This window comes from Daucus carota, chromosome 6 (genome assembly GCF_001625215.2).
Source record: "Daucus carota subsp. sativus chromosome 6, DH1 v3.0, whole genome shotgun sequence".
Classification (NCBI taxonomy): domain Eukaryota; kingdom Viridiplantae; phylum Streptophyta; class Magnoliopsida; order Apiales; family Apiaceae; genus Daucus; species Daucus carota.
In genome coordinates this window covers 2823587-2850599 of record NC_030386.2, presented here as the reverse complement: position 1 = coordinate 2850599, position 27013 = coordinate 2823587, and the positions used below count along the sequence as shown (strand labels likewise).

Sequence of the window (27013 nt, the reverse complement as noted above, 5' to 3'; positions counted from 1 at the left end):
GAAGGGCAGGACAGAATGTAAAAGAAAAAAGGGAGGCAAGCAATTTTGTAGTGATACCGGGTAATAAGGAAGCTTCCAAGTATTTATTTTTAGTCCATATTTATTATTTGCATGGTATCCACCACTAAATATTTAGATTGTTTTAATCATCTGCATCAATTTGAACCCTCCTTCTTCCACCCAATCTGCCATTCTTCAATAAGATTACTAAAACAATACTTAAAAGGATAAAAGAAAAGGAAAGAAAATGGAGAGATGAAAGGGCTTGGGAAGTAAATAACAAAACTGAAAAATCTCCCATCTCCTTCTCTCTTTCTGTTTCTTTGCTTTTTAGTGTTTTTTGTTGAAGCCAATTAATTTTTATTTGGCAAAGATGAATGGTAAAGCTTCAGTCTCTAAGGAACTTAATCAGAAACACACCAAGGTATAAATTTTTGATATATTCTTTTTTTGGGGTGTTGATCATGCAAAACCTTACATCTTCTTGAATTAAGCTTAACTTTAAATATATGGTTTTTTTTTTTTTAATTTAACAATCTGTGATTAGCATGCATATGTGCTTATACCCATATGGATTTTAATTGTAATTTAGGTTTATTGCAATTATAATGGTATGAACCCTGCGGGATATACCAGGTAGGTTTGGTTATGCTGATGTTTAAGCATGGCTATACAGTTGTACTAAATATAGGGCATTTTGGTGGGACTTTAACCAGTGTTGATCCTGTGTCCACAGACCATGGATGGCAACATTCTTTTATTGATATATATACTATCCAACCCTACAAATGCTAGTTCCTGAAATTTTACAATCATAAATGGTATGGATTTGTTTTTCAATTTGATCGAAAACCTGAACTTAAATGATTGGATGAGGATTTTGGATGTGAAGGCCTAGAAATATCAATTGCAGGAACCGGAAATAGAATAATATAGATAGAGTGATACCACACTTATAGCTGGTTCCTTTGTATTTTTAAGCTATTGGAGATTGGATGTATATAGTGTCGAATTGTACTTCTCTTTACAGTTCTGCATTTATTTTTTTATTTTTTTTGCAGATATTGGAGGGTCTTCTCAAGCTACCAGAAAATAGGGAGTGTGCAGATTGTCACAGCAAGTATGATATTCTAGATTGATATACTTGATTGCGTAAAGTGGATACCATCTGAGTACTTAGAAAATGGTGAATTTTTAACAGTTCTGTTAGGAATAAATAAAGGATTGCAGAAAGGATGTCATAATATTTGTAAAGCATGAAAACTCTCCAGGGTTGTATCAGGATGTAGTAACCATGTTCGGTGGAAGTACAGTCCCTAATTTCTTGTGAATAAATAATTTGAAGTGAAAAATTAAAAGATTGTTGTTTAATTTTATACCAAGTATATGAGTGCTTAAGCATCTTATGCAGCTTTTGTTATAGCCTTTTCCTACCACATTTTCTATATTCATGTAATACCAGTCTATCTTCTGATTCAGTACGTAAAGCAAGTGTCAAATTCCTTATTAAGCATTACAATGAAAACAAATTTGAACATATTTAACCTCATTATAATATTATTTGTTTGTGATATATTTTTATTCAGGGCGCCAAGATGGGCAAGTGTGAATCTTGGAATATTTATATGCTTGCAATGTTCGGGAGTACATCGAAGTCTTGGAGTACACATATCAAAGGTTTCATTTTAAAATTTTTATTTGTAGTAAATTTATAGTTACAAAGTAATGCTATTAATATATAACCTAGTCACATTACATTCTCGAAGCATTTCCTTTCTAATTTATCTTTTTTTTTTATAATACAGGTAAGATCTACAGCACTCGACACTTGGCTACCTGATCAGGTTGCCTTTATGCAAGGTAAGAATATATACATAGTCCTCTCCCCCTCCCTCTCTCACACACAGGGAATAACTTACTCTTAGTATCATTGTCTTGAGGTCCTGACGCAACGTGAGGAGGTTGTGGTCACATTAGCAAGGTTTATAAACCTGAGATGTATTAATCTCCTTAAGAAAAGTATTTTGGTCCCAGAATCGTTTTGTGGAACATACAATGTTTGGTTGAATTCTTATTATGAGTTGCACATCTACAGAATAGCAGGTTTTCGGGTTGAAAAAAAAGGCTCTATTTTATATATAAGAGGTTGCTCTTTCGAATTTTGTGGTGCAGCTATGGGTAATGAAAAGGCAAACAATTATTGGGAAGCTGAATTGCCACAAGACGATGACAGGCGTGATATTCAAAGTTTCATACGTGCCAAGTAATCTCTCAGCTGATCTTTAATGTGTGTGCATTCAGAGTTGAGATTCACAAGTACACTTCTCTCTTTCTTCTCTAATATGTGATTTGGAGTTGTCAGGTATGAGAGAAGAAGGTGGGCTTCTAAATCTAAAAAACAACCAGATCCTTCAGATTTTCAAAGTAGCGATACATGTCATAATATAATGGAAGGTCCAGTCAAGATTCCCATTCCGAGGAAAGCAAGAAAATATTCTATGGAAGAAGAGGCTATAATCGAGTACACGTCACAATCTGCTCATACGAAGCATCACGGGGTATGTTGCTACTAAATATCTATTAATACTGCATGGTGCCTGGACTACAGCTAGGTGCATCATATAGTTAGCAGTTACATGTTCATACAGGTATAAGGCATCTGTTCGTGATTGCATGCCAGCCATGTAAAATGAGATATTGGTGTTGAACTATGTATTTTCCTTCTTAATGCTGCTTCTTACTCTCTTTTCTTCAATGTTTTTTTCTTTTTAATTTAATTATACACTGCACATTAATGCATGCGTATCACTTATACAGAGTGCTATTTATTTATCTACTTCTAACAGGCTTCACTCTCAATGGATCTAAAAGAGAATTTTTTTATACCTCCACCTGCTGAAAATGTGCCTAAAAATGATACAACACCAAAGAAGATTGATGCTAATACAGATCTCTTCAGTTTGCTCTATGTCTCGGATCATGATCGTACAGTTGTGCCTCCGTCCAGATGGGCAACTTTTGACTGTAAGAACACTCTTTGGTTCTCTACTTCAAATATCTTACAAATGATAAAATTAATAGTTTTAATTGCCGGAACATGCAAATAAGGAATCTGCAAAGTTTCACTAGAACCATAAGTTTGGATATAATATGTTTATGTAAGTACATGATGCAGACAACTGCATATTTTAGCAATTGTTTGAAGCCAAAAGTAGAGAATCAGTTTATGATATGAATTTTATCACGCAGGAGCTGAATAGAGCTATAAGCAGATGACTATGACACCAGTATGTTGCCTGAAGCATTAGTTAACAGATGGAGGTGGGAAGTGGTTCTGGTTATAAAGGTATGTCCCTTCATATGAATTGCACATTGCAATAGTGTAAGTTTGTTTCGACTTTCTACTTTTTTATCTTTCTTTTCCCTCCTTAGTTATTAAGAATGTAGGACATATATTTCAGCAAAAAGAGGTTACTGTTTTATCAGATGTCTGAAGCTCTAAGATTACCAGAAAACAAGTATTTACAGAATGTGCCTGGTTTTTATCTTTAACTACAGGATCTTGTTACCATGACGTAGCCGGCAAAAAATATTGGTCTTTAAATATCTTCAAGCATCTAGAATCTTGTTAACAGGAAATAGCATTAATATTTAAATGTTTTTAATTATAAATGAAAAGTGCGGGAATGTGGATAAATTATGTGACCCTAATTCTGATGCTCTATCAGCTGGTAATCCATGAATCAACATTGAATTATGCTCTAGTACATTTTAATGAAGAGCGTTCTTAGGACCTGGGCCAAGGAATGATTCCCAAACGGACGCTCCTCAGTTACATAATCAAAAATGTCCATATATGATGTTTCAGGAAATTGACAACTGTCATAAACCACTTTCTTTTCCGAGGATAAGAAATTGTTTAGATCTACAGACTGTAATGCTGTATTGCTGTGGAGTCAAAGAAACAGACAGAATTAACATATTACGTGTGTGCATTTTAATTCTTCAAGTTAGTCATTATTGCTTCAGTTTTCATTTTTTAAACACTTATTTTAGCAAAGTAGGAACCGATAGTTGTTGCCTGTTGGAAGTGTATTTTCCTGATAATATTTGCTTATAATGAACAGTGAGCAAGAACAGCTTATGATCACTAGAATGACAAGGCCACTCACAACTAGTTTAAGATTTCTTACATCATACAATGGTTTTCAAAATATTTTAGTGAGAAGATAGGCATCCGCAAATTCCAGAGGGGCGCAATGAACGTGGCAAAAAATTTCTATAATTAACATGCGTTTGCCGGGAGTCGAACCCGGGTCTATTGCTTGGAAGGCAATTATCCTAACCGTTGGACTACAAACGCTTGCATGTTTATTAATAGCATAAAAATACCAGCAGGACTGTAGTACTACCGCTGAAAATACCTATAAAAATAAAATAAAAAAGCTCTCAGAAGCAAGACACTTGAGGAAATTTTTAAGTACTTTGATGCCTCTCATATGATTAGAAATTATGATCAAGAGTTGCGAACTTAAGATGTGTACTTATACCAGCCCTCCAAGTTGGTGCTTTAGTTGCATTGACTTGGATGGAGTGTGTATAAGTACTTTAGAGAAGGAGAGAGTCCGTGTGAGTAGGTTGGTTGATAAATGTTGCTACTATCTACAATGTAAAATTACTAACTTCTCATAAGTTCACATTTAAAAACAATGTTCCACTGAAGGTGTCTGGTTTCTATTAAGCAGCTGTTTGAATAAATGTATGCCTGATGTAATATGAAAATTTTACTTTCTAACTACTACTCACATATTAACTCTGTTAACTTCTATGATCTATGCATATACATGTAGATGAAAGAAAAATGTAGGTAATATATGCTATATTTGCAAATGACTATCTGTGAGTTTGAAATCCGTATATTTTTACCACGTCTCTGATCAGTGCCTTATCAGTCTCTAGCATCTAAATCTACTATATCAGAAATAACAGATTTCAAATAACCCCATGCTTGCATCTAACTACAGTTCTCATAAAATTCTTCTGCAGGAACTCTAGCTTCTAGAAGAATTTCAACTCTACTTCATCACAGGTGTGCATGAAATCCTTCCGCCCTTGATTCACAGTTAAGGGAAAAGTCTCTTATCCGTTTCAAAAATTTTGATTTTTGGTACATCTGGCAATGGATAAATATCTTAGGTGTACCTTTCCTTAGTTAATGATTTTCCTTATGTTAAAAAGACTTTGCTACAGTCGATTGATTTGTCAGGCCTAATCTATTAATTTCAGTTTTTCTGTGACCTTTCCGTCTAGAATATGCTTTAATATAGCCTCCCCTTTGTGTCTATTTGCTGATATATTAATAAACTTGATTAGTGCAGCCAATGTACCAGTTTATAACTTATGTAGTTGGGCCGACTTGTTTGAATAATATATGATCCTGGTAAGCCCTCCTCCTAACAACTTGTGGTCACTTAACACGACTGACTCAACCAACCTAGCTAGCTACTTGTTCCATTGTAAATAAGTGTTGTATCTCTCATTTCTGGCATGTTTTTGGGCCAATGTTTAAGTGGATGACACCGAGAGGTGAGCGTTGGCCTTTTGCTCTCACATTAGTTGTCGCAAGTTATTGTCATTTGGTTGTGAAGCACTTGACTGCTTAATTTCAGTATGTCATAGTGCTGTTTAAACCGAATGCTTTTGCATAAAATTATGCACCTCCCTTTTTCATCCGAAAGTAAAGGGGCCTGTTAAAAACCGAACTCCTACAGATACAGTAGTTCCACCGCCCTTAGTTCCGGTTTTTTGCAATCTTTCCAGTTTGTTGCAGAGGGAATTGTTAAGTAACACTTGCAGAAGCATTCAGTTGCAGTATGGTGCATTATCAAACAACTCAATTTTATTTAATTTTCGCAAGTTTTTGTAATAAGATGATTTGACCCATTTGCCTCTAAAACAGGGGGCATTTTTTGTTGCTTTGCATCTTGTCATTATTAGTATCTTGTACTTGAGTATGACAGCCCAACAATCATCTTCTCAGGCCCCTTATCAACCCCACAACTGTGTTAATATATCTTGATACCATAATGTCTTAATTATTGAGCAATTAAATAGTCTGGTAGAAATTTCTGAGTTCAAGCATGGAAAAGGAAGGGTGATAAATGGCAAATAATGTTTAACGTGGTATTGTGGTGGTACATACCCATGAACCTGAAGAGGTGCATTCATATCGACAAAACTTGCGCCCACGGCCCTCAAAATGTTTAGAGTCCTATGAATTTCAAGATTAATATAGATTTTGATAATATATGATATATTTATGAATCAAGTCTTCAAAAGTCGATTTCAATTGTGAATCACAAGACTAGTACGATCATTTTGATTTTAACCAAGACTCTAGTCTTGTTTATTTCAACTGAGATTATAAATCTCGATCTCGGGAGAGAGACCATCTTGTCCCGAAGATAACATGAATTCGGGACTGAGACCATCTTGTCCAAAAGATTACATGAAATATTTGAGTTATCTTAATTTTTACTAAGACACGGTGAATTTTTGGATCAATTCTATTGATTTTAACTGAGATTTTGTGAATTTTGAGATCAAGAGTCAAGACCATCTTGTCCAGAAAATAATATGTAATATTTGAAGTGTGGTGTGATAAATAATTTCTGAGATAGACTAATTGTGAATCTAAATTATTTCTGAACACGACTCAAATACGACGAAAAAACCCAAAAGTATCACGACCTTAACATGACCAAATAATTTGAGTACAATGAGAAGTAAATTGATTTAATATGAGTTGAAGCAACCGTTTTTTCATCCTACATTCTCATGTGCATGCATGAAGGCTTCATTATGAATTAAAAAACATGGAGTAGACAATTAAAATCCATTGTTTGCTCTGCTCATTGAGATGAGATGAAGATGCTTTAACTTTGTATATCTTAGTGAAAATGTCCAATCAACTTATGTTCCATGCACCCACTCTTCTCCCTTTTAATTTGTTTCTTTTTCTTTTTATATAACATGGCTCTGGGCTCATTGCTCCTACTCATTTCTTTATTTTTCGAGAGTGACCACTTAGCAAGATGATCAATTTATTATTACAAGGACAAACTACAAGACAACAATAACATCAAAATTAAAACACAACAACGAAGCTAATTAGGGGGAAGAAATTTCACCGTATCTCACGGGAAAGTGGATTTTATATTTTTGTGAAATTCGTGACTCAGCCAATAGTAAAGTTATCCTTGCTTGTGGATTATCGTCGCTCGTTAATTTATTATTATAAAAAAATATCAAATTTATTACTATATTATGGTTGTAAAAAATAAACTACTCGGTCGACCTGTCGATTCGGGAATTATCGGGAATTTTTGGAGATTTTATATCAAATCAGATTGTAGTCAGTTAAATATTTTTTAAGAATTAATCGAAAATCAATCAAAAATTTTAAGATACTGTGCTAAGTTTATAAATCAATCAAATAATTAATTCGTCTAATAACAATTAAATTTCAAAATTTTACATATATATTGTGGCCTTGTCGGTCTATAATCAAATTGATCGGTATCAATTTATCACTGGATTTATCAATTTTTGTTAAAGTGGCTGATAGGATAAAAAAAATTGTTTCATTACTAATTTTTGTTAATTCGTTGGTTCATAATTAAAGTCCTGTTTATTAAAGGAGAACAGGGCCTCAAAATTTTTTCCAATTTACATAAAATATGTTTAGCCGATGCCCTTAAAGGAGACAATGAGCCAAAGATTAGGTTAATTAACTATTTTTATGTTTGTTTTTTCATTTCCCTACATTAACAATTTTAAGGTTCTGAAAACAGGGAATCAAGTTGTCGTAGCAATTTCATTATTACTCCCTCTGTCCCATTTTATACAACTCTTATTCTTTTTTGGGACGTTCCAAAAACAATGAACCTATCATACTTACTATTTTTTAACACTACTTTACAATGTTACACTCACTACCTTCTTCCACTATCTCCATTATATAATAATATAAACACTATTACACCCACTACTTTACTCCATTATCTCAAATCTATTATTAAATATTAATAAGTCCCATCACTTTACACATTTTTCAACTAAACTTATTAACCTTTTCTTAATCTCCCTAAAAGTTAAATTAGCTCATTCATTTTGGGACGGAGGGAGTATATGACAATCATCGAGGCACCAGTAGAATCAAGGTTACTTGTTAGTCCATTAAAGTCAACACATCTTTTTCTTAGTGAGATTTTAAAATAAATAAATTGGTTCGTGTTGGCTTGTAAACCTAGACTAAAAATTAAAAATTTACAAATTAATTTATTCGAGTAACGAGTGTAGTATTAATCTATAGAAATATATCATCGATTTATTAATTATATATTTGTTTTTGACAAATATGGCTTATAGCCTTATCTGTTTAAATAAATTCTCGAGTGAGTCGGGGTCGAATCCAGAATCTGGTACGACAGAGTATAAGCTCTTAACCATTTGAGTTATTTAATCGTGATTTAATTAAAATTTTAAATCTAAAAATTCTGATAAATCTTGAATCAAAAGACTCTACTAATTAGTTTCGCTTCTCGATTTGAAGGAGGGTTGTCGAAAGTAAATGATCGTTAACAATAGTTATTATTAACATATTGACAATTTGACATCAACCTCAAATGCATTTAGCTTGGAAATTGGCATGCAAGTGTGAGTGTGGTGCGCACCACTGTACTTTTAGAACCCTAGGGTCTGTTTGGGAGTGCTGTTAAAAATTGCTATGCTGTCAGAAAAAGTGCTGGTAAAATAAGTGCTGTTGTAGAAATCAGATAGCTGTTTGGTAATTTTTTTGATATTTACTTATTTTGAGTTGTAATATAAAAAAAATAATGATTTTGGTGAGATTTTATAATGAAATCTATAATAGCATTCTGCAAAAGCTGAAAAGTAGCTTTTTCCAAAAGCATGGGAGGACTTGCTTTCTCTAACAGCAGCTTTTCAGCTAAAAGCTGCTGTTCGGAAAAGCTGCTTTTAGATTTACCAAACAGTTTTTCGCCTGCTTTTCAGCAAAAAGCTGCTGTTGCTGTCTACAACAGCAACCCCAAACAGTACCCTAATCTTAAAAGCAAAGCAAACATAAAAGAGCATGCTAGCTATCATTGCTCTACTAATGGTCTCATTTTTACTCATTTTGGAGGACCCCTCGCCAATGGAAATTGTTCACTCCCTGCCCATTTCAAGTTTGGGACATGACATCCACCGTTGCGCAAACAATATTATTACGAGAAATAGAGAATTATATCAATCACTGATACAAATTCCAAAATCATCAAATATATGTGTTGTTTGACGGGTAGAGTGATTATCGATTAGTATATTAAATTACTTGTTTTGATAGCTGATTTGATTAGTGATTAAGAACATATAAAAGACTCTTAAATAGACTTGAAGAGAAAGATCAAAACTTGAGTTTCAAGAGACTCTCGGTGACTCTTAAAAAACTTAAGAGTCTTTTCTTTTTCCTCTATTTTAGAAGTTTTGTAGTGAATCTTAATTTGTTCTTAATTTGTTTTTAATAATAAAAAATGCATTCCCTCCCCTACATGAATTGAAATTTTTGACATAGTGGGTTTAAATAGGAATAAAATATATAACAGTAGGACGAAATTGAGAGGATTATTGGAGTTAAAACTCTTAAAAATATGACATTATATTACTAAGAGTCATATTTTTTATATTATATTTGGGATCCAATAGGAAACTCTTGGAGATGTTCTATGAAGAACAATTAGCTAAATTAAAAAAAATATTTTTGTTAAACCAAAGTTTAGGCAAGCTTACGTGCCCCTCAAGTATTCGGGTTAAATATACTAGCACACTCATATCCTGAACATGATAGCCTGAAGAATACTATTTTAAATTATAACTAATCCAATATGAGATGCACAATATCTCACGGGTTCAACAAATTTATATAATATTCTCTACAAGTTCAGTTTACCAAACCAATTTTAGATAAAAAATATTGGAGATGCTCTAGTAGATTGAATTAGTGGACGTTTGATTGTTTAAAAATATAACGTATAACTTAACATAACTTGATATGAAAAACTTGCGTATAAATTGTCTGTTTGGATAATTTTGACTTATTAATAATTTACGAGTATTATAAAAATAAAAATAAAAATAAAAATGAATTATGGATAACTTATGACGTATTAGTAAATTTTATCAAAATAAAATGTTTAAAATAATTAAGTCACTTAAAAACGTTTATGACTTGTGATTTAAATCAATTTCAAGCTTATTTCATAAACATACATTTTCTAATTTAAAGTCAAAAATAACTTTAAATTCCTGATTTAAAGCCACATAGACAGGCTCTTAGTTTTTTTTACTAACCAATCAAATTAATTGTTTGATTATCTATATAAAATTATTTTTTAAATAATAATTGGATTAATCATTCTATATATTTTGTATGGCAATACTCTCGAGGAAAAACTCCACCAAATTTCATATACAATTGTAATTCAATGATTATCACACAAATTCATGTGTTCGAACTTCAATAATTCAGTTTTGTCCCAAACCATTTTAACCGTGGACTAAAGTGAATGAAATTTGGATCAAGGAATAAATATAACAATTATAAATTTGAATTTGAATTTGAATTTATAATTGGATCATATGATTGAAACATGATTTTTATCATGCTCTAAATTTGAATGATTTGGTAAATCAAATTTAAAACTATGGTGGTGTTTGCCAAAACACGCGTATATAGTGCCGGTTTGTGTAACCTCTTCTGGCTTTTTTCCGTAAGAAGTCGGCTTATACTTTTCTTAACCCGGACGTGTAAAAAGTCAGAAGCACTTATAAGAAACTGAGAATGCTAACTTTTGTTTGAGGATTTCTACATCTTTTCCAAACAGTGTATTCACAACGTATACAGAAAACATAGGAATGGAGTATGACATGGGTGATAAACTCGTGCATGAAAAAAACAATTCTACGAGTTACATGAATTCTTGCGTGTGGCCATGCGGTTGTCATCAATGAATATGTTTCAAATACTTGAACGTACGTGTATCAATGTGGATTCTTGCGTATCACGTGGCTACGCGGTTGTCATCGATGATCATGTTTCAGATACTTGGACGTACGTGTATCAATGTATCAATAAAACAACCACTTATAATGTATCAATAAAACAGCCATGTATAGTGTATCAATAAAAAGCGAAACCAGATCGGGGCAAACCCGAGTTCTGGAAAGTGCCTCCATATGGTTGTAACATTAAATAAGTGTTTATTCGCAATAGTTGATTCCCTGTTTCAAACAAGTACAAGAACACGACAATTTAGAACATTAGTGAAATTTTAGGTCTAAAATCGTAAAGCCTATGTGGAGTGTAGCTTTCTTATCCAAGAGAATTACTTTTATGATTATATGTGTATCGATGAGATTAGTCGCGACTCTGTCATCTCTTGGGAGACTTGTATGATTATTTTTTTCTAGGGTCAAACCGAGTCGAAGGGTTGCATCTTTATTTGGTTCGGATTCGAATTAAAATTAGAAAAATTTATTTTGTTTGACTTGAGTTCATATATGATTCAGCTCAGCTTGAATGAATAACAAATTACTCTTTTTGTATATTATTTTTGAATTCGTTAAGGATAATTAAAAAAGTTCCTTAGAAAAAAGATAATTAAAAAAGTAAGAGTACTCGAATGATTGTGTTTTTGTTCGGTTAATTGCTTATTATAATTAACATAAAATAATTATTAAAGTATTTCATTAATATTAAACATTATTACATAATATATACACAATGATATATATAATTTACGAATTACATTCGAGTATCTCTAATTAGACAAACTACTCCAAAAAAATATGATCGAATATGAGAGTGGTAGAATCTGACTAGAGCTGTAATTCGAGTTGGGCGGCTCGCGAGCTTACCCGGCTTGAACTCGTTTAAGTGGGCTCGGGTCGGCTCGACTCGTTAAACGAGCCGAGTTTGGGCAAAGGTTTCAGCTCATTTAATTAAACAAGTGGCTCGACTCGACTCGTGAAATTAAACGAGTCGAGTTCGGGTAGAGGTTTGGGCTCGATTAAGTGTAAAATTATACGAGCTGGCTCGCTCGACTCGTTAGAACCGGCTCGTTTAGCTAAATGAGCCGGCTCGACTCGACTCGTGAAATTAACCGAGTCGAGTTCGGACAAAAATTTATGCTCGATTAGTTAATCGAGCCGGCTCGAGTCGACTCGATTAAACATGACTCGAATTAAGCTCGACTCGAAATTCGCCCAGCTCGACTCGAATTACAACCCTAAATCGGACTCAATATTCATCCAAATTATAAAAATCATTCAAACTCGCTCATTTTATTATACAAATACAAATTATATTTACTTTTAACGAGACGAATCTAGATTCGTATTCGAATTACTCGAATTCGTTTTCAAACCCTATTTTTTCATATTATCTTGCGTGGATTTTTCCATCTGACCTATTGAACTTGTGTTAAAAGTGGATAAGTATTGCTTATATGCATAAACGTGGATATAAAATTTGGGGTTTTCTCATAAATATTTAAATTCAAAATTATTTTTTGAAAAATTACTACATTTTTAAAAATATTTTGAAAAAATACCAAATTTTTGAATATATTTGCAAAAATACTGTATGCAACCCGTTGCAACCACATGCAACCCGTTGCAACCATATTAGCAAACTTGCGGGGCAATTAACTGAAATTACATCTCGTTGCATCTAGTTGCGGAGCGTATTTTTGCAAATATTTTCTAAAAAGTTAGTATTAACCCTAATTTTCTCTAACCTTTCTCTTGTCGTAACCGCCTGAGGCTTCCCTCGTTTTCTAAATCAGTTAATTACATAATTTTTTTTTTTAGTTTTTGAATAATACTTCTTCTCGGGAAACTTAGATCTAAAACTGTCGGAGATTTCGTTGTCTCTCTTCCAAGTGGATGGGTTTTCAGTCCGATTTCTCTTATTTTTGTGATTCCGTTCAAGATGTATTCTCGGATAATTTTTAGATCTAAAACCATCAGAGATTTCACTGTCTTTCTTCTCTATTTCAATCGGGTGGATTTTATAAAATTTTCTCTATTTCAATCGGGTGGATTTTATAAAATTTTTGTTACCAATTTTGTCATGTAAGCATTTTTCAAAATGATTGTATTATAAACTTGAGGCCATTAATTATAGCACTAACAATGAATTAACAATAACGATTGATCTAACGGTGTGGGCGCAAATAGTGCGAATCAACGGCCAGGAAGAGAGTGTAAAGTGGAAACATGTAATGGTTTGCTGAAGGCATTGTTTCTCTACATAAACAAGTGAAGTAGGTGCTTCTGCATTATATAGTACAAACATCAGCTCTCTCCCTCTCTTTCTCCTCTGTAGAATGATGCAGCAAGCTCAGGTATGTAGTATAACGTAAATCACTTCATCTTTCCTCCAATTCTTTGCTTACAGATTCTATTTCCACACAGAAACCTCTCCCTCTCTCCCTCCCTCTCTCCCCTTCTCTCTCTCCCTCAAGTGTTGCATGTCTACAACTATTTATATGCACAAATTTGAGCAGATGAAACTGGCCCTTTTTTAGCTTCTATCCAATCTTTATATTCCCCTGCTTTCATTCATCTACCTCTTCCAACTCTGTTTTTTTTTTCATTTCTATCCCCTGTTTTCTTAAAGGGTTTCTTCATCTCTATTTTTTTAATCATTCTGTTCTGCAATTTGATCGTCCAATCGAACAATTTTATCAAGTTCTTGGACTAAAACATTAACACTACCCAAAAACCATTCAGAAGCTCATTTCGAATTTTCGTCTTAGGAGCACAAGTTAATGGATATTTTCTTCATGGCAAAAGATTTGTTTGGAAACAGAGGGAAGAGCAGATTGGAAACCACATTCTGGGCCATTCAACTACTACTTTTATTTGTAGGGTTCATCTCAATAATTCTCTTATTCAAAACAGCTGTCATACCATACTCTTTTTCCAAAGTTTCTACCCTACCACAGCTTTGGCTCTCCCTCAAGTTCTGGCTATCTCCACCTTATATCTATGTCCTCATTAATATCATCATTGTTTTCGTAGTTTTTACCTCCAGTTTTTATCATCCTAAGATAAACGAGGACCAACATGAATATGTTAGTCCTCGTTTACAAGATGAAGGTTACGGTGACACTTTGTCAGAAGTAGTGCCACCAGAACCTTCATCAGTAGATGAAATCAACGAGAATGAGGACGTTGATTTCATTTTTTTTCATGAAACTCCAAAGACATTACTACCACTCACTGGACTAGACACAAGTAAGATTGTTTCTTCGGAGAAAACAACGAAAGAAGAAGGGAAGCAGAGTCCATCTTCAGAACACTTCAAACATGTCTTAGTTACTGAAGAGCCGGTTACTGAAAACATTGACAAAGAATTTGATACAATGGAGGCAACATGGGAAGCAATTATTGAGGCTGGGAAATTACCCGAAAAAAAGCAGCTGAAGAAGACGGAAACATGGAATGCACCTCCAGTAGTTATGCCTGTGGCAGGGCGGAAGGAGATGAGAAAATATGAGACGTTTAATGAGTCCGTGTTGGGGAGGCAGAGAGGTGGGCTGCAGAGGGACATGTCAATAGGTCAGGCTGAGTTGAACCACCGAATCGAAGCGTTTATCAGCAAGTTCAACAAGGATATGAGATTACAACGGCAAGAATCTGAGCAGAGATTTTTAGAAATGATTAATAGATGAGCATAGTTTGATCATTTTCAAGCTATTGTCCCTTGAGGCGAGAATTTTCACGCTATACTTTTAGTAAGGTCTGCGTACATTTTGCCATCCTGAAACGTTTTCTTAAAATAGAGGTGTTCAATGTTGGTTTATTTTCAATTTGTAGAATCAGGTCATTCGGATGATCAGATTCATGGCAGATTTTACATACATGTCGAATGTGAATTTCGGATTTCTACTGATTCTTATGCGCGCATTTAGAATGCGCATTTGAATTCTGGTTTCATTTGTATTGTCAAGTTCTGCATTATGCAGTAGAGTATGTATTTGAAATTTTAACTCAGTTAATTTGTCGATTTTTAGTTTTCGACTACCAGCAAAATAATTAGATTTGCGACAAATCTTTGTATCAGCAAAGACGACAATTTCAAATTTCGATAGACTAGATCTTGAGTATAGATTTGCTACAGAGATCAGAACTACAATCGCAAAATCTGATGTTAGCTGCAAAAGAATTTCCATTCATGATTCCAGATACTTAAACCTTACAGCAGATACTTAAGCAGATATTTGAAATTTTTTGCTTATATGAGTTTTTTCAGTACTTCTATGTTAGGATTAGTTACTAGTTCGAATTTGATACAAATTTATATTTTTTGGAAATTTTATTAATATGGTGTTCGTTTGACATATACTGTTAAGTTTGACGAATAATTTCACTTTAATATTCCTGATATATAATACCTTTAAGTATCACAAAATTATGTCTAACATAAAATTTCCGGCCTATTTTGTAATTGAAAATTAAGATATTATTAAATTTATTTCTGAAATAATAATTGAACAAACAATAAATAATTGTCTGCCGTGCGCGGAGCGCGGGCAAAAAATACTAGTAAGTAAAGCTGTAATCCTTCTGAGTTCCTTCAAAAGATAACAATTATTAGAATAATTAATAGTTATTCCTGACATTTATTTTTAGGATGGTATTAGAAATTTAAAATTTTGTACATTATGTATAACGTCTTCTTCCCCTTTGCTACCTCCGTCCCTATTTACTTGTCACTTTGACTTTTTGCACGTAACTTAATGTGATTAAAAAACATAGTTCCGCTTATTGTTTTTAAATTTTTTTTTCTGAATTAAAATTTATAGTTTATATTTTAATTCAGAAAAAGAAAATTGTAAAAATAATGAGCGGAACTATGTTTTTTAATCACCTTAAGTTACGTGCAAAAAGTCAAAGTGACAAGTAAATAGGGACGGAGGGAGTATCTCTTAAAGTCTTTTCCTTTGTAACTCTTATTGCATAGTTTATATTACAATCAAACTGTTCCTTTTAATCAGTATGGTTCACTGATTATTTAGAAGATAAACCTACAACAAATTTATTTTTATACAGCCTGCAGAAACAACATTATTGGCCTCATAAGATCTAAACAATAGCATCTTTTTCAAATTAAATCATTGCCTTTCACCTATAAGGGTGAAAATCCCTTTGGGGATCGGTAAATTTTCCTTCCAGGAGGATAGACAAGGACGTTTTTTATGGCAACGTGTCCAAGTTTTCCTCGGATGCCTGTGAAGGCACTTGATTCAATAAAGAACCAGCAATTCCAATGTCTTTCCCTGATATGGGCGACATAGTTATTGCAACCGTCAATTACTTGAATATTTACGAATAATGATAAATTTTTAAAACATAATCAATACTTATAAACATTATAGATACCAATAATAGATATTTTAGAAGCATGCAACTAAAAATAGAAATAAACATAAAAACTATTACAAGAGCTCAAGTCATGTTTAACATTCCAAGTCAACAAACCAATCTTGAGAAAGTGGATTCATTAAGTGGTTTAGTAAAGATGTCAACAATCTGACCGGCTGATGGTACAAAGTGTAACAGTACCCCAGTTCCATTCATGACATGTTCTCTAACAAAATGATACCTAATATCTATGTGCTTGGTTCTAAAATGTTGTACAAGATTGTTGAAAATGGCTATCACACTTGTATTATCACAAAATACAAGTCCATAGTCATTGAGTTGATTCCTAATCCCTAAGATTTGAGCACAACAGCTACCTGCCGCAATACATTCAGCTTCTACCGTCGAGGTAGATACTGAGTGTTGTTTCTTGCTATACTAGGAAACCAACCATAATCCTAGAAACTGACAGCTTTTAGAAGTGTTTTTCTGTCTATCTTGCATCCTGCATAATCAAGATATGTATAGTCTGTTAGGTCAAATCCAGCGTTCTTAAGGTACTAGATACCTAAATTAGGTGTACCCTTAAGACATCTTAAAATTCTTTTAATAGCTATAAGGTGTCTAATAAACATGTTGCAAACATTATATCAGGTCTACTAGCAGTGAGATATAGTAATGAGCCAATCATACCTCTATAACTTAAAATATAAACTTTCGTGTTAGATTTGTCCAGACCAAGCTTAGTGGAAGTGGTCATTGGTGTCTTTGCCGGACCGGAGAAAAGTCTTCTAGATTGTACTTTCTCATAAGATCTCTAATATATTTTGATTGTCAAATGAAGATACCATCATCTTTCTGACTTACTTGAAGTCCAAGAAAGAATGATCTGTTAAAAATGCATACTATTTGTCGCAGGATCTCAAGATCAACCAAAGCTTAGACTCAAGCTCAGGATTCTGGAGAAAATTTTGGAACCTAAAGATGCCCCCAAAGATCAAGAACTTTCTATGGCGCGCTTCAACGAATTATCTTCCAACCAAGGAACTTCTACGTCAAAGAAGAGTACATATGAGTGAGTCTTGCCCCACTTGTAATGATTTCCTTGAGACCATTCTTTACTTTAGTTTTGTGCTCTTATGCCGTCACTTGCTGGACAAGAGTGCACACTCAGCCTGTTAGCGGGGTGTTCAACTCTTTCAACGAGCGGCTCCAACTAGTTTTTAAGCAACAAGATAATAAGAGAATTCATATTAGTGTCATGATCTGTTGGATGATTTGGAAACATCGCAATGAACTTGTCTTGAATCAGCGTAGTTTGGAGATCACAGAGGTAGTGGAATCTGCATATTCTATTTATAACCGGTGGAAGAGTGTTCTGGATAAAACTTTGATCGATTTATGGCCTACATGAATCAAGATGATGGTGAGCATTGCCATACACCTTTGTTTAACGAAATTAAGATAAACACAGATGCAACTATCTTTGAGAATACAAACTGCTACAGCCATGCATTTGTAGTCCGTGATCATGAAGGAAAGTTATCGAAGCTCGCTCAAGATGCCTGATAGGATAGCCTAACCTAGATCTAGCAGAAACTCTTGGTATTCAAGAGGCTTTAAATTGGGTTAGGGATAACAACTGTACTGAAGCAATTGTGGAATCTGATTGTTTGTAGGCCATTCACAGCTTTATCTCATGCTTTTCATACCTGGGAAGAGTTGTGCAGGAAAGCCGTGAGGCCCGTGACATACTTGCAAGCTTAAATAACAAAAATATTCATTTTAGATTTGTCAAACAGTATGCGAATGAGATATAACTATTCATTTATGTAATGTTGGATGACTTACGGTTTTAATAAAATCAAATCGCTTTTTGGCAAAAAAATAAATTTTAATTTTACCAAACTCTAAATTAATTATGTAATTTTATAATGAAATATATAGTTATTTAATATATTAGATTTATTTTTTATTTGACAACCAATTGCATTATTATTTCACAATAAAATATTTTTCATTATTATTTTTGAATTTAATGAATACACAAACAAATATTATAAAATATGCACACATGGGCCAGAAAAATATAAATACCAATTTGTTTGGTTATTGTAAAAACAAACATCCTAAAGCCGCAGCTTCCAGCTGCACATCTGTCTTAAACCCTGAAAACTCATCGCTGCAACTCTCAGCCCCTCTGTGTTCTAAGTAAGCTGCACCTTCTTCATATCTATCTTTTCGACAGATACACACATGTGTTAAGTTCTATATAAATATCTGTATTTAATTTGCTTATAAATTTTATATATTCTGTAATTATAAAGTAAGTGTTTTTGGTTCGTTAATTGATTGATTGAGCTATGCAGAGTTGCCAAGATATGATTTTGATGTAATGGGGTCTCAAGATTTGTTGATTAATTCATATAAGCATTTATATTGTATTTGTTTATAAATTTAATGTCTTGTGTAGTTGTATAGTAAGGGTTTTTAGTTTGTTAATTGATGATTGAGCTATGTAGAGTTGTCAAGACCTGATTTTGGTGTAATTGGGTCTCAAGATTTGTTGATTAAGGTTGTTGTGTGTGTTGTTTGATGGGGTTGTGTTTGTATGTTTGTTGGGTTTGGCAGGGGAGGAGTAGTGGCATTGAAGAATGATTGCAGCTGTTTCTTGGATCCCTAAGGGGGTTTCAAAACCTGTGCCGGAAGCAGCCGAGCCTCCTTCAAAGGAGGAAATCGAGAAGCTTATAAAGAGCGGAGTATTGGAAGAAAGGTAGGTTCTTTATTTTTCGTTTAGTGGATTTTAGGTTTAAGTAGTATGTATAGGATAGTTTTTGCTGTTGTGGCAATTTCGGTTTTTGGGTTGTGTTAGTGTAACTTTGTTTATGTCGTGTAGTTTCAGAACTTACTTGCATTTGATAAATGCTAGTTTGAAGTTTTAGAAGTAATAATATTTATGGTAAATGTCGTTTCGGATTATTCCAAATGCGTGTCAGTCTCATTTTTGGGTTTTGTGGGTGAAAAATCGAGACAGGTCTTGGGTGGTGTCAGACATTGCTTGCAACCCCTTTTCAGTAATCCATGTTCACTCTCTCCATCTCACTCCCTTTATGGATACTAAGTGCCAAGATGATGATAAATATGTTAACATTTTAATGGGTGTATGTCTGTAATTTGTTAAGTATTTGTGGTCATTTTAACATGACACTTTCAAGGTTCACCAGGAGAATTCCATTACTCAGTGTAGTGGTTGGGATAAGCAGTTTATTTGTAAGTACCCTTCCGTTTCACATATAGATTATAAGAAAGGGTTATTTAATATGAGCTTTTACATGCTCTGTCTATATCAGATTCAGGGCTTGATGTGAAGTGTATTTTTTTTTTTTTTCAAAAATGAAGGATAATTTAGCACTCGATATCTTGAATTACATATCAAAGATGTAGCCATGTAGGTAGTTTTTTTTTTATATATATAACAACACTTCTTATCTGTGCAGTGGAGATGGTGAAAGTGAACAAGATGACGAAGGTATGGATGTGGAGGCTGTCGAGGAGCCTGATGAGGTTGCTCGAGCATTAGCAGCAGCTGATGCCATGGGGAAGTCATCTAAGAGTATCGGTTTTGAGGACATTGCAGATGGTTTACGAGAATTAGATATGGATAACTATGATGAAGAGGATGATGGTATCTTTATCTGTCTATCTCATTGAATTTTCTCAATTTCCTATATTTTTGACAATTACTTTCCTTGTATAGCCTTTATATTATAGTTGCGGGTAGACAGCAGATAGTAGAAACTAATATAATTTCAGCACCAAAATTCTATCTTTCTGTGAATTATTTCTTGGGCAATAAATAAGAAGGATAGTAAAGCAGTATATCCCTGATTTGACCCTAGGCATCGAGCTTTTTAGTAAGGGACTGGGGGACACTTACTACAAGGATAACGAAGAGGATCCATATCTGAAGGATGATGTAAGTTATTCCTTTGCGTGGTACCTTTAATATGGGTCTTCAGTTTCTGTTAGATGTCATAATTTTTCATGGTTTTCTTCTTTGACACTGCAGGGTAATGACTCTGAAGAGCTTGAAGATATGGTAATAAAAGCCGAGGACTCTGTGATAATATGTGCACGTAATGAGGATGATCTTAGCCATCTTGAGGCATGTACTATATTGTTGGCATAATACCACATGGTCTTATTTTACTTTTTTAACATGGAGCACCCCACTAATTGGTGAGGTTCATTTATATTACAGATCTGGATATTGGAAGATATAGTTGATGACGATCAAAACATGTTTATCCATCATGATATTATACTCCCGGCATTTCCCCTCTGCACAGCATGGCTTGATTGCCCAATAAAAGGTGGAGAAAAAGGTACATCACTTTTTTACATATTATTAGCATTTGTAGTTGTACATTAAATTTATGTAGTCATTTATTAATACAGTACTTTTAATTACTTCTTGAGAGGATTTACAACAAATTAGTTTGATGCATATATGAAGATTTGAACTGCTTTTAAAATGTATATATATCCCTCCTAAAAATTATTGTATTTTTCTATCAAACTTGGGATCTTTAATAACAGTGTATTATATTAACGTTACTATTGTTTGAGTATATAAACTTTACTATTATTTTGTCATTTATGAGTTCAAATAATTGCTCAACTCTAAAATCCAGAAATAGTCCACCAAGCATTACAGTGTCAAAAGCTTTTTATTTATCTCACTCCAGTAGTCCCCACGAGACTTATGACTGATCCTAAAGAAGCATAGGCTCATAGCCAAGTCACAATAATTAAGTGAATAAGTGATACCATCTCCACACATTCATAGATCGACGCCTTTCACTGTATTTCAGGGACAGGACAGGGCCTTTGTTTCCTTTGAGTACTGATAATTGATTTTTTAGTTGGTTCAACTCACATTGTGAACTGAGAAGCGTATATTCGAGCATTTACAAAGAACTCAATAAAGTCGTTAAGTTCTTAACTAGTTATCTCTTTTTTTCTCTGGAAAATCATGGGAGACAATATGTCTTTTGTTTAAATAAATATGTGTTTGTTCATCCCGTGCTCTATTTTTTCCATCCTTATTTACCAGTTATGGTGTTATTCTTAACAGGGAACTTTGTTGCTGTTGGATCAATGGACCCAGCAATTGAGATATGGGATCTTGACATTGTATGTGACTCATGGAGCTCAAACCTCATAAGATGTCAAATGACTTTTTATCATTGCAGTAACGGAAAAAATTTCCTTTTACGTTTATTAGATGGATGAAGTACAACCATCCCTGATACTAGGAGGTATTGCCGAGGAGGAGAAGAAGAAAAAAAAGGGAACAAAGGTCAGTTACTTTCTTTCCACAGTGAATAAAGTCTGAGCTTTAAATACAAAGTTTCAGAGCCTGTCAAAAGATGGATAACGTTTGAGTTTACTTGTATCTCACTTTTATTGTTCTTATTGTAATAATTTCTTTAAAAAATTAAGTTGTGAAGAACACTGTTATTTTACCTCTATATTCTTGTTTTTCATTTAGAAATCTATTAAATACAAAAAAGGCAGTCACACAGATTCAGTGCTTGGACTTGCTTGGAACAAAGAGTACAGGTAATGGCGGGTTCTTTATTCTTTCTTCTGGTCTGCGCGGTTTAAGTTACATTAACATGTTTACTTTTATTTGTTTGCAGAAATATTCTTGCTAGTGCTAGTGCTGACAAAACAGTAAAGATTTGGGACGTGGCCACTGGAGAATGCAATATCACAATGGAACACCATACAGATAAAGTGAGTATTATGCTTAGTACTGTGTGTATTTCTCTAGTATGATCTGAATGCAGCAATAGATACATACCTACTGGAAAGAGCCGCTTCTGAATATAAAAATTGCTTGGCTCCGACATAAATCTAATTCACCACATCTCCCTACAAAAATATAAGTAGTTCAAGTATTTAGAATAAGAAATATTAAACCTTGGTAGTTGGTAGGTTCCAATCCTCTCTGTTGAAACAATTAACAATGTAAGCGGCGAGTTAGCTTCCTCTCAGATGAAGAATTATTTATATACTAAATTATTTAGATATGTCTGACATGCAGTACTATTGTGCATATACAATGTACCAAGTATCTCTGTGTCAGCTATGCAGTACATGTTAACAAATTTTATAGGAGTAAAAGAAAGAGCGAGTACTTGATTAAGCATTGTAGTTATCTTCACAGATTTACTTCATTTAATAGATTTTTCTGATTATATGTACTGGTTCTACTACACTATCAATCTGTAATAGTCGGTAAATTAGAGGTTCTTGGACACGTGAAAGATATCTGTGGCATCCTGTATATGAGTGAGTGCTCATAACTCAATTTTCAGCATCGGTACAGGGGCTTGTACATCTATAGCTGTTGAGAAATGATGAAATAACCTCTAAATGGGTTCTTTTTGATTTTGTCCCATCAGGTCCAAGCTGTTGCATGGAACAATCATGCTCCCCAAGTTCTTCTCAGTGGATCTTTCGATCATTCAGTAGTTATGGTAAATAGTTATGTACTGTAATTATTAGAGTCTCCAGTTATATACACCAGCAGTTGTTGTATTATCAAATACAGTTTCCTTTGTTATTGAGAATATGTCTGTGCTCAACTTTTCCATCCCCCTCCCCAAATCCTATTACAGAAAGACGGAAGAATTCCGGAGCATACTGGATTCAAGTGGTCAGTAAATGCTGATGTCGAGAGCCTGACATGGGATCCTCACACCGAGCACTCATTTGTGGTCTGTCCTCTTGTTCAAAATCAGTAGCATAGCTCTTAAAAATCAAAGTTGATAAATGTTTTGTCATGATCTTCTTTTCATTTCTTTCTTTTTTTTTTTTGAGAAAAAGAAGTTGAAGGTTTTTTCTTTTTTTCCTATATAACTATATAGTTTCCTGTGAGACCTTATACATTAGTGTTCCATTCATGCATTTTTAGGTCAGTCTGGAAAATGGCACTGTTAGTGGTTTTGACATACGGGCTGCCAAGGCTGACGCATCAGGGCCAAAGCCAAGTTTCACTCTCCATGCTCATGACAAAGCTGTTTCCTCTATTTCTTATAACCCTCGGATACCAAATGTACATGCCTCTTTGCACCTGGCCCTTAATGTTTTATCTTTTTAACGGTCCTACTGACTTGTTTTTTTTCGTGTTTCCGTAGCTTCTTGCAACAGGTTCTACGGATAAGATGGTAAAGCCTTTTTGGCAGTCTGCATTTTCCCATTTTTTCCCACATCCGCAGCGTGTATGACTTTGTGTCCTGCTTCCCAAAATAGCTTCTCTATATTTACAGCTTTGTTTATTGTTGCTGCAGGTAAAACTATGGGATATCTCCAATAATCAACCTTCATGTCTTGCATCTAAGAATCCTAAAGCTGTATGTGATTCATTGTTCATGAAACTTTTAATTCATTATGAATATTTTGTATTAGTCTTCAGTAGTCGGTAGCTTACTTCTCACTTTCTTACATGTAATGATACCAGGGAGCAGTATTTTCCATAGCCTTCTCAGAAGATTCCCCCTTTTTGCTGGCTATAGGGGGTTCTAAAGGAAAATTGGAAGTAAGTAGACAATAGCGGTGAACTATACATCTTGTGGAACCATTCAGCCTTTTCTGTTTTACAGGTTTTCTTTATCAAGGAAATTAATTTTCTTTCACTATACTTGCAGCTCTGGGATACAATAACCGATGCAGGGATCTCTCGGAAATACGGAAATTACAGTAGTCAGAAAAAGAACTCGACGTCAAATGACTAATTTTGGAAATGGAATGCGATCATCACAAAGCCTCTAATGTTGTGCCAAACCCCACAAGATTTTGCATGGTATTTGTTTACAGTTTATTCATAGTAACTTGCGTAGTAGTTCCTTTTTTCGTTCCGCCTTTATATAGGAAGTTTTGGTACTTGTTTGTAAGCATACACCGCAACTTGTGTTTTTGAGAATTATATGAATACATGTACTATTTATGTTATGCCAACAAAGAGGGCTACCAAAGAACTTTTAGTCTAGTATTATCTCTCTCGCTCCGGCTCCCCTGTTTAGACCTTTCTGGGGAGACCTTTCTGACTTATTGAGTGCTGAGTGTTTCGCCGGAAAAGGTATTGCAGGAGGGGGTCAATACAAATACATATTTTTCAACTTCTTCTGGATTTATAGTTTTTAGAATTCTCGAAAAATTGATAATGGCGTTGAGTTCTTCCCGTGCACCACTGTTATGGTGGCTGATGGTTTAGATTTTAAGTCGGGGGGTTTAAAGGTGTTTCCGATTTTAAGCTGGAAAAATGTTTGTGTTTAAACGAATTTAAAGTCTGAAACTGAATTAAAGTTATAAGTTAATTTGAGATATTTTTTATAGTGACCTAAATTTTTAAAAATCTTTTTTGATTATAATTACCCAAAAGTTATAAGTTATCCATTATGTTTATTTTTATTATATTTTTAGCAACCTATAAATTATTACTAATTCAACATAATCTGATCTCAACTTATCACATCAATTTATATTAAATTGTAAGTTATAATTTGAAACTCATGCATCAATTTCTAGCTGAAAATTCTTGGTGATGCTATAAACTACTAGCTCGGTCTCTTTTTAGTTGTAACATTTCTATTTATATTAGTCAAATTGACTAATTTATGACAAAAATTATAAGTCACTCTTTTATTATATTAAAAAACTGAAAATTATATCTTAAAGTAGATTAAAAGTTATTTCCGGTGATATATATTTTTTATTTTATCAATTGATAAAATATCAATAAATTTCAGTTTGACCGGCACAAAATTAATTATATTAATGTCTTATTATAGACGATGTTCACAAATAGAAGAATCGACTGCATGCATTATATAAATTCATATTTTCAACGATTTTTAACAACCTTGGTATTTTGCCAACGGAGAATAGTATATCTGGCATGTTAGATAGTTTTTCTACCGGGGGCTCCTAAAATTCATATTTGTTTTTGCAAATTCAACCGTATGAAAGTGATATTATGTCAACATTAGTTAGTAAGCTAAGTTACAGAAATTGTTAGTATTATAATATGCAACTTTAAATCATAATAATATATGAAAGGCTTTAAATACCTTTCCAGCCGGTGAGGTCTGTGGTGCTGTATATAATAATTATACAATGCAAGTTAAGGGAAAAAAAAACGGTTCAATCATGTAATTTTAGACAAACGAATTTCTCGACCATAATCCACTGAAAGAATCCAACCGGGGCTCATGTGAAACACGAATGCTTGGAAAAAGAGTGAGTGGCAGGTAGGTGGTGAGCAGTGTACTAGTGTGTATTGCAGATAAATCCTTTAAGGTGCCGTTTGAAAAAATGAATTTCATTTTAAATGTAGGATTTCAAAGAATATTAGTATTTCAATTCCTGTATTTGAAATCCAAATCCATTGTTTGGGATATCTTATTATTTTAAAAGTTGAATTTCGAATATAAACAAATTTCTACCTAAAAACTCAATCACAAAAACTTTCATGATATCTCTAAACTTTCAGTTGATGAGATAAGAGATAAAGCGCATGCCTTAAGTTATAGTGGCTTCAAGAATTTATAATTTAGGAACCTCACAAAAACTTAGGAGACTGGCTTGATTCTCTTGAACAATGTTGGAGATTTTAATTTGATGTTAAGCTATGCCTAAGAAAACAATCATAGGATTGACATATTTGTCAAACATTTGAACGACAATGAAGACGATGATCGTGACCTGCAAGACAAGGATTATGAGAATATATATCTTGATGATTATGAGAGAAGGGACATCAATGAAGTTGTTAATTTGGATGAAGAAGATGAGGAGAGGTCTGGTTGGTCAAACAGTGATTGATGATGATGCAATTTTGATCAGAATTTGATGAAGGTGCTGAGTGGATTGGCAAGATAAGGCACAATCTAGGTCTCAGTGATGGAGATGACAGTGGGCAGGAAGAATATGTGGAAGGTGTTGATGCATCAGACTATGATTCCTTGGATTCATTGTTTGAAGACATTTATGGTGAGAACATCTCAGGAATGAGTAAAATCAAGTGGCCAACTTACGAAGATGTAGTTCCATAAAAACTAGAAGTTGGCATGACATTTGAAAATCACCTCAAATTCAGGGATGCTATCATTGAACACAACTATGAGGAGGGAATGATGGTGAGCTTTGTGTTGTCTGACAGGTCCAGGGTGTAAGTTGTGGGCAAATAGCCATACAAATGGTATATTTATGCTTCTCTGACTTTTGAAATAACATTTCATATCAAGCAAGTGGGACAAGGTAACATTTACAGTGGACCCCATCTTATATTAGTAATCCACTTAATTGTTTGTTTAAATACGCCATATTTACACAACCATAACCCTAGATCTAAATAATAACATGCGGACCGTGATAGATAGCAAAGAGGTCTTCCTCTAATTAATTATGGGTTTCCTCTAGGGAAATAACTTAATGAATTCAAGATGAACCC

General features: G+C 33.8%; 3 protein-coding genes and 1 non-coding gene across 4 annotated transcripts; 3 read left to right on the top strand and 1 right to left on the bottom strand.

Annotated features, from left to right (window-relative positions):
• The first annotated feature begins 111 nt into the window (after positions 1–111).
• On the top strand, positions 112–5380 carry LOC135147150 (probable ADP-ribosylation factor GTPase-activating protein AGD15). The gene is made up of 9 exons (XM_064079963.1): positions 112–424; positions 1062–1120; positions 1587–1677; positions 1806–1860; positions 2173–2263; positions 2363–2558; positions 2847–3024; positions 3250–3346; positions 5047–5380. Coding segments are annotated over exons 1-8 (723 nt in total). The 5' UTR covers positions 112–373; the 3' UTR covers positions 3252–3346; positions 5047–5380.
• Positions 3316–14798, top strand: LOC135147077 (uncharacterized). Its single transcript, XM_064079501.1, has 2 exons — positions 3316–3346; positions 14146–14798. The coding sequence occupies exons 1-2, from the start codon at positions 3316–3318 to the stop codon at positions 14796–14798; spliced, it is 684 nt and encodes a 227-aa protein (XP_063935571.1).
• TRNAG-UCC (transfer RNA glycine (anticodon UCC)) lies at positions 4292–4363 on the bottom strand. Its single transcript has one exon. It is a non-coding gene; the product is annotated as a tRNA-Gly (tRNA).
• Positions 14799–18605: 3807 nt separating the features above from the next.
• LOC135147321 (uncharacterized WD repeat-containing protein C17D11.16-like) lies at positions 18606–24550 on the top strand. Its single transcript, XM_064080377.1, has 17 exons — positions 18606–18702; positions 19123–19264; positions 19989–20176; positions 20391–20467; positions 20561–20656; positions 20753–20876; positions 21629–21687; positions 21779–21853; positions 22046–22116; positions 22197–22293; positions 22965–23039; positions 23181–23279; positions 23477–23617; positions 23700–23729; positions 23853–23915; positions 24023–24100; positions 24210–24550. Exons 2-17 carry the CDS (start codon positions 19146–19148, stop codon positions 24294–24296), a joined length of 1479 nt encoding a protein of 492 aa, XP_063936447.1. The 5' UTR covers positions 18606–18702; positions 19123–19145; the 3' UTR covers positions 24297–24550.
• The last annotated feature ends 2463 nt before the right edge of the window (positions 24551–27013 follow it).

What these genes read in the sequence shown, in the direction of transcription:
- LOC135147077 (XM_064079501.1), top strand. Translation starts at nt 3,316, where the DNA reads ATGGAGGTGGGAAGTGGTTCTGGTTATAAAG. An exon ending in AAGTGGTTCTGGTTATAAAG is followed by an intron (nt 3,347 to 14,145) that starts GTATGTCCCTTC and finishes TTGTTTTCGTAG; the next exon opens with TTTTTACCTCCAGTTTTTAT.
- LOC135147150 (XM_064079963.1), top strand. Translation starts at nt 374, where the DNA reads ATGAATGGTAAAGCTTCAGTCTCTAAGGAACTTAATCAGAAACACACC. An exon ending in TGTGCAGATTGTCACAGCAA is followed by an intron (nt 1,121 to 1,586) that starts GTATGATATTCT and finishes ATTTTTATTCAG; the next exon opens with GGCGCCAAGATGGGCAAGTG. An exon ending in TCAGGTTGCCTTTATGCAAG is followed by an intron (nt 1,861 to 2,172) that starts GTAAGAATATAT and finishes TTTGTGGTGCAG; the next exon opens with CTATGGGTAATGAAAAGGCA.
- LOC135147321 (XM_064080377.1), top strand. Translation starts at nt 19,146, where the DNA reads ATGATTGCAGCTGTTTCTTGGATCCCTAAGGGGGTTTCAAAACCTGTG. An exon ending in AGAAAAAAAAGGGAACAAAG is followed by an intron (nt 21,854 to 22,045) that starts GTCAGTTACTTT and finishes TTTTTCATTTAG; the next exon opens with AAATCTATTAAATACAAAAA. An exon ending in GCTTGGAACAAAGAGTACAG is followed by an intron (nt 22,117 to 22,196) that starts GTAATGGCGGGT and finishes ATTTGTTTGCAG; the next exon opens with AAATATTCTTGCTAGTGCTA.